At 43.8% G+C, this 7,590-nt stretch overlaps 1 protein-coding gene across 1 annotated transcript; it reads right to left on the bottom strand.

The window, feature by feature from the left end:
* Positions 1 to 707: 707 nt before the first annotated feature.
* Positions 708 to 6,056, bottom strand: LOC118774092 (zona pellucida-like domain-containing protein 1). Its single transcript, XM_036523221.1, has 10 exons — positions 6,032 to 6,056; positions 5,402 to 5,622; positions 4,792 to 4,976; positions 3,983 to 4,055; positions 3,561 to 3,658; positions 3,371 to 3,451; positions 2,962 to 3,130; positions 2,513 to 2,621; positions 1,596 to 1,616; positions 708 to 859 (listed from the first exon to the last, which is right to left on the bottom strand). The coding sequence occupies exons 2-10, from the start codon at positions 5,507 to 5,509 to the stop codon at positions 708 to 710; spliced, it is 996 nt and encodes a 331-aa protein (XP_036379114.1). The 5' UTR covers positions 5,510 to 5,622; positions 6,032 to 6,056.
* Positions 6,057 to 7,590: the final 1,534 nt, after the last annotated feature.

Raw genomic sequence — 7,590 nt, 5'->3', positions numbered from 1 at the left:
TTTAATAAATAACAAAATAATACTTAAGAGGGTTAAGCTAGACAAATCCTTTCCCTTTCAAAACATTCTTTCACACAAAGTCTTTGGGCATTGAAGAGGCAATTTTGGAGTTCTTTTCTGATTTCATGACACACACAGACACATTTGTTTTTGATCGCTTTAGTTCCATGGCTTTTTTATCAAGTCAATAAAACACTTTTTGAAAATTAAATGGTAAATGTACTGCAGTTCTCAAAATTACAGTTTATGGTTGGAAGCATTCTGGTGAACCCATCTACAAACTACAGCATATTTTGCCAGTTACTTTTTTTTTTTTGTCTTTTTTTTCGTCAAAGCTTGCAAAGCAGTGCTATGTATTCGCGGTTTAGCTCTCCTGAATAAAGTACTGAAACAAGCCTAAATTATATTAATCTCTTTCAAGTAAATTGCCTTAAGATGCATATTTGCTTTTCACTTGCGCACTTTAATATATACACACATATTTCTATGATAAACAGGGATTTACCAAGTACCGCTAAGAAACAAAAGGTCACATCGTTGTCGAAGATAAACAAGTCTGAAAATGAAACAACAGTAGCAACACTGAGCGTACGCCCAGTCCTCCACCAGCGCTGTAATATAGCCACGCTAACACACTTTTTAGAACGCATGTCTGAGGGCAGAAACCCCAGTTATCGTGAGGGATCAGGTCCCAGTCTGCTCGGCGCTTAGTTATGGAGCATCTTGGAGCTGCCGGGGTGTTTCATCCTCTTGTAGAAGAAGGTTCCCATGCCGACCAGGACGATGCATGCTAAAGCCAGGACCCCGACTGTTATTCCCAGACCGACGGAGTTGGACCCACCGTCAGAGCCAGACAGTGCTGTCCGCGGGGGAGAGGGGAACACGCGTGAGTATCCTCAGGGGCAGCGGTGCCGATAACAGCCCTTGCGGGAATAATCTACTCCTCCTCGCTGACGGGCGGCCTGATGCATTCGTTTCGGTGTCTGGTTTTAACAAGGAGGTCGGCTCTCTTTCAGCTGATCTTTTCCCTGCCTGCAAACTTAAGTTATGTACTATCCCTATCACTGTCTGTGACAGTCTGTCCCCATGAGGGCCCTTTGTGCAGATGTTCTTCTTTATACCTTATCTGGTGTTGACTGTTGCTGCACAACCTGTAGGAATTGCTGGCTTTCTGCTTGCCCGGGCCGTCATTGCAAATAACAACCTGCTCTAAACTAACCTGCGTGAATTCATTTTTACAAATCAATCAATAAATAATCATCCCTTAGTTTAGCATGATCTAGATAAAAGTAGAGACAATAACACCGTTTGCATTCAGCTGCTGTTTTAAGTGGGCAGTTTGAACTGTCAACAGCCAGCTCCTAATTGCTAGGTATTATTGATGTCGTCTACAACTTTGCTAGATATCCTCTGTGTCTGTTGTGTGAGTGTATTCTCAGCTCGGTTCATGGGTCCAGTGCAATTGTTAAAACTGGACGGCATGCAATTGCTTTTAAACCATGCTATTCAGAGCACTGATCACGTTCACCAATCATTAGTTAACTGTGGAATACTCCTCACATGGATTGAAAATGGTACAAGTAAACATAGCTTACCTTCTTCTTTAGATGCCAGAACTGAAAATGAAAAAAAAAAATCATATCAGATAGGCTGTGATCTCCATCTCATGTTCACTGATTTCACATTAATATATATAGATTAATATATGAAATATTGTATAATTATAAATATATAACTATTGATTATTGACATCTTTGATTTACTCAGTCAGTTATTCAGAGTTACTGGTTTGAATAGGTAGATATTTCTATGCAACAATTAATTGTATGAAGGCACCTGCTGATGAAAATAGTGTAATGTCGTCAATGCAATTGATAATCACAGCATACACAATTCATATGTCTCAGAAACTGGTCACACCCTTATTGTTTCCATCTGATACAGTGGGAAAGACAATAAGAGGAGATGCCTTTTCAAAAGACGGCGATGACAGAGACAGAGTGCGTAATGTGTAATGTAATATGATGCAAAAGCATTGAAAGGAGGTTAAGTCATAGGTATTGTGTGGAAAAAAGACGTCTTAAGAAGGATCTCAAAGGCAGTGGCGTGTCCTGCTGGTGGTGATCCCCCAGTGCCGGAAGCCAAGGTGGTTCCCCAAGAGGGGGCAAAGAGTGAGGACAATTGGGCTGTGGGTATTAGAGGGACCACAGGAGACGGTTAGAAGTGCAAGAGAGCCTGGGTAGAGCCTCAAGCGTTTTGTGAAAAGAAGGAACTGGAAGTAGTGGAATAACATGGGAACAGTCAGTGAGAGGAGACTCCAAGTACACCATGTTCCTGAATCAATGGCAGTGAACAGGAAGAAGACTGGGAGGACACCTGTGGCAGAGTGATGCAATAGTCCAGGCAGAAGTGTCCTGGGGGCAACACTGGGGGAGTTTTTAGTGTGGCAGGGGGCTGGGGTGGAACTGCTCTGTGCTGGAGGTGTAGAGAGAGGAAAGGTAGAGACACATACTGCTCTCTGTTTTGGTGATGATGGGTGGGGAAGTGACGGTGGTGGAACCCGACACGCCATCCGGCATGGGCGTGGTGGCCTCCACGCTCCTCTTCCTCCTGTTGCATTGCTGTGAATTAAAGCAGAGAAAATCAAGGATTCAGGAGTTTAAATATTAAGTATGATCATAAGAATTCCAGATACAGAAAAAACCTGTCAGCAGGATGTATTTCATACGCTTTCAGCATACAGAGTTTGTTCCTCTGAATGTGTTTAATACAATAAAAACTGTTTCTTTGGACAGAAGCCAGAACTCAGACCTTCATACTTAAATGTGTTTTGAAATACTGTGTTATACATTAGGCCAGTGAGGGAGTTGCTGTGAAATGATGGTGTGTTTATCAGGTGACTGAGGCTGTGTGTTTGACACATGTGTGGGCCATACAGAAAGGTATTCGCAGTGACCTCACCTTGAATGTACTGCAGGTACTCCTCTCACAGAGCCTGGTGATGCAGTGCAGGTAGTAGGTGGAGACAGTCTCGTTCTGCTGCTCGATGAAACGGAAGGCCGGAAAGGAGAACCGAGCGTTCTGGCTCTCTCCATTCTCACGCATGGTAGTCAGCTGGTCTTTTGAGCACCTTTAAATAAATTAGATATTACAAGTATGCACCAAGAACCAATAATAGTGTGTTATTTTTATGTGCTTTTTTCCTATTCACTCCGAGTCTTAATCAGTTTTTTAATGCAGAGGCTTTCATATCAGCAATCAATGGTTGGGGTTGACTACCAGTAAGGTTTTCTGCGCTGCACTATAATGAGAACAGTGGCACAGTCAGACTATTCGCTGGGCTGTGTTCCATCGTAGCATATAGACTTACGAGACAAAGAGGTTGAAAAAGGTTGAGTTCGTGGGGTGCGGCGATGTGGAGGCGTAGCATCTGTCCAGAAGCACATAGTACCTGTGGGCGGACAGAAAAGCTTTTCAGCCTTCCGCTGCCATCGGGGGCCTACGTGTTCCGAGGCTCACTCCCAGGATCAGTGACCCACAATAAGAAACAAGAGTCTTACTGGGAGGTCAGGTTGGTGGCCTTGACTTGCACGTAGACGTTCGTCCGCAGCTCAATGCCCAGGGGTGGGATCACCAGCGGGGAGGTGTAGTTTGCGTCCTGAGTGGGTTAAAGGAGATAAGAGACAATGCGTGTTATCTTGTCCGCAGATAAAGGCGGCACGCTGCAGGGTTCAGGAGGGTAATCGCCATGGAGCGCGAGCCCTGGCGTGCCGGCGGATCTCTTTCTTCACGCCAGTGATTAATCGGCCTCTGAATAGCATCGTGTTGCACCCGCTCGCCTCGCAAACTTAAGAGATTAATCTCGTGCTTGCGGAGCGTCTGCGTCGCTTGGCCGGCGGGCCTTCGCCCCTGTCTGTCAGCCGTGTAACGCTATCTGGGCTGGCAGTTTGGCTGGGGCTCCGTCGCCGCTGGGTTGGCTTACCTTGTACAGCTGGAGGCTGAGAGTGCTGATGAAGCTCCCATTGTTGTCCTTCACCGCAATGGAGGAGGCCGACCTGTGGGGGGGTGAGAGAGAGGGAGATCGGAGATGTGAGAGAAGCGTCGTCTAGTAAACTCTGGAATTGTCGCCCATGGGCATTTCGCGCAGACAGGTCAATTAGGCATCACAGGAGTTGAGCAGACTGCGTTCAAAGAGTAAGCCTAGCACCAGCATGACAACGGGCCCCTGCCAGAGAGCACGGCACAAGGGTCCTAGGACGTGCAAGCACCATTTTGCCATGCAGCGCTCTTTGATAATGCCAGTTCATGCTGGGACTTACTGTCTGTTGACATAAAGAGCTGCAGTGAGCGCAATAGCATCTCAATCAAACTCAACACCTGGACAAAACAAAATCCAATATGTGTCCATTAATCGTACGTGAGCCCTTGAGTCTGAGACTCACCACACTACCACCCAGTTTTTCCCCTGCTGAAAATAATTTGGGAATGAAAAAAATCACACTTTATGGCTCCATTCTATACTTTTGAGGCAGCTCCATGATGGACCAAGTCCATTACTTGACAGTCTATTTCAAATTTTATGTCCTGTTTGGTGTGCACTGTTACCTGTTCTCTACACATGTAATTGTCTTTATAGCCAATATCTAGTAAGTAAGTATGTATACCGCAGTAAAATCTCATCTAAATACAGTATGCTGTCTCGTGTAAAGGCATAATTAGAAATCATGGCAAGAGAGGAATATTAAATATAAAAGCAGAAGGGTATGACAGAACATTATAAGAAAAACTTACACATCAATCCGTGTGTTGTTGATGAGGTACTCCAGTGGGTAGGCACACGAGTAAAAATACTTTAGCTCTGCATTGTAGGTCACAGTTCCTGTGGTGGGGTCATTCGATCGAACCACGCCACTGATGTTGACCGTCTGGATGTTGGAGAAGTCTGAGAATATCCCAGTGCCGGGCGCGCTGGTTGTCTGGAGGATACAGGGACAGCAGAGGTTGTGAAAAATCGAGCTGTTAAAAGATTGATCAGTCGACCAAATTGTATTTGCTTTAGGGCATTTTTACTATTGAATATTGCTGGACACCAAAAGAAATCCAATCACACACACCTACCCAGAGAGGGAAGCCAGTGATATGACTCAGACATGCAGTACATTTTGAGGCATATGCGCTTATTGACAGTACTGTGGGTTGATACTGGGGTACAACATAGGCAAGCAGACAGCTCTGTATCCCATTTTCAATCACCATTTGCTTAGTTCTTTTTTCACTGGCAAAACACAGGTAAACTCTGAGGGTTCGGCAGTAGAGTCCCCACCCAGGGTTCACACTCATAACCCTCTGGCGCACAGGCCACTGCTAGCACGGGCCCCCTCTCCCCATACTCCCAACTCACCCGGAAAATGCTGCCGCAGGCACTGGTCTGGTTCAGGGGGAATCTGAATCGCACAACTGGGGGTGTGACGGAGTTGTCCAGAGTCCCCTTGCAGCCCGGGTCGTTCATGATGCTGTTCAGAACCAGCAGGGACTCATTGTAGCCCGTGTATATGACTGGACACACAAGAATAGCCAGGCCGATGGTGGTGGTCCCACAGTCCACCGAAATGTCAGTGTACTCTGGTAAAGCAAGAGAGGCCGTTACCAAAAGCAGCGTTCGGATACACATTACAGTGGAGTCCGAGCCGAGCTCATCTCGACTTTCAGCCGGTCCACAGCTGCGCTTACGCACAAGTCAGAGCCGCAAGGGCCCTCAGGACTTCACATGCTTTTCCCTTTCACTGTCCTTACACTGTCTTTACTTCCTGTCCGCTTTCAGCCTAAATCAACACACAAGAGTCCCAACTCTTCCACTCCTGAAAACATGCCTTGGAAATGTACAAGATTGATTTTGACTGTCAAGTAATTAGCAAATCTCTGTTAACGTGTCAAGCCATCTGAATTGATTTTACAACAAAGAAATTCAGCATTTTCCAAGGCCAAGCTTCAAAGTCGATTTAGTGAACTACTGAGGAGATGAGAGCTGTACCTGGGCGTCTGTAGTTTGAGCCACAGTCAGTCGAATTCAAAGACTGGCTGCTTTTGATGAACACCAAGGTGAAAATGAAGAAGCTGACAAAATGCATCGTGTTCATTCTCCCTGCGTACGTATCTGCACGTGCATAAAAAATTGCAATTAAAATCAGGCAGTCACTGTGATAGTGTCCTCTGTGAGTTTACAGATCAAGACCAAGAGCGATGTGATAGAGAGTCCTCAAACGCAAAAAATGAGGTATTGGAGAACTGTACGCACCTTGTCTCTGTCACTTCTTCCCTGGACTTTGTAAGGTTATCCACTGCCTTGCAAGTCTATGGGGACATATGCTGGTTTTATACTGAGAGCAGCTCACTGGGATTGGACAGAAACAAGGTCAATGCAGTTTGGCGTGGTCGCTCCAGTCCACTTTGTGGGAACAATTCACTTTTGTGGATAAGGTGCCATGGACCTTCCCTGAAGGCAAATGCTGAAACCCAACACATCACCTTCAAAGTCACAATGGCCAGATGGCTTTGTGATTTTGCTTAAAGTACAGATCCCCTTGGCATTCTGATATGAAACTTAATGAAGTAAGCACTGGTTCCTTGGGGAGCATACATAATACCCCGGTGGTCTTTGTTTACGGTCTCCATAACAATACCAGTGTGGCCTTTATTTCGACCCAAAGGTGATCCTGAGAACTCAAATGAAGTCTTAATCTGATAACCCAAGGGTTTTTTTTTAATACATCAGAAGATGTCATTGATCTTCTGTCATTGCACAAGAGTTTCACTTCTGAAGTGAATATGCATGTTTTGTAATAAATTATGATTGTGTCCTTGAGCTATTGGACTACGACCAAATATTCATCTTTTAACAAATTGAAGACTTTGACCTTCTGTGAGCTGTATAACCCTTAAGCTTTATGAACATTATATATTTTTGTAATATTTTGAAGTGTTTTGTATTTTGAAGGGTTCCTTAAATAGAATATTAAGTGACAGGAGGCTGTTACAACCCTTATTTCATTATAGGTATTAGGATGCTTTATATATATATATATATATATATATATATATATATATATAGAGAGAGAGAGAGAGAGAGAGAGAATTGTTATACAATTTAATTTCTAAATAGTGACCACTGATTATTATTTCACATTCATAAGCCCTTATTACATAAATTGGTTTTAAATTTACACTTATTTTGTAAAATTAAAAAATCAAATGTCAATGTTATTGTTTTATTATTGTTTATGACTAAACATTACTAAACATCAGAGAGGAATTATATTACCAGTGCCAGAATAACGGAAGACTTGACAGGTTGATGAGAGTTTCTCAAGCTACTTTAACTGACACCCAAATGAAAAGACCAATTTACCCAGAGCAAACACTTCTGTTATGACACTTACTTTTTTAAACCCTCATTAAAACTAATTCAGCTCATGGGCATTCTTCTCATTTTTAAATATGTATCAAAAGTAACAAGGGGACATTTCAGCAGTAGAGAGTAAAAAAGAATACCATTATTTGTTATTTAGAAATGTGCCTAAAGGTACCTTTGGA

The sequence above is a fragment of the Megalops cyprinoides genome, chromosome 3, assembly GCF_013368585.1.
Source record: "Megalops cyprinoides isolate fMegCyp1 chromosome 3, fMegCyp1.pri, whole genome shotgun sequence".
Lineage (NCBI taxonomy): Eukaryota > Metazoa > Chordata > Actinopteri > Elopiformes > Megalopidae > Megalops > Megalops cyprinoides.
This window is presented reverse-complemented; position numbering and strand designations above follow the sequence as displayed.

What these genes read in the sequence shown, in the direction of transcription:
- LOC118774092 (XM_036523221.1), bottom strand. Translation starts at nt 5,509, where the DNA reads ATGAACGACCCGGGCTGCAAGGGGACTCTGGACAACTCCGTCACACCC. An exon ending in TCAGCCTCCAGCTGTACAAG is followed by an intron (nt 3,659 to 3,982) that starts GTAAGCCAACCC and finishes TAACCCACTCAG; the next exon opens with GACGCAAACTACACCTCCCC. An exon ending in CATCACCAAAACAGAGAGCA is followed by an intron (nt 1,617 to 2,512) that starts GTATGTGTCTCT and finishes TTTCATTTTCAG; the next exon opens with TTCTGGCATCTAAAGAAGAA.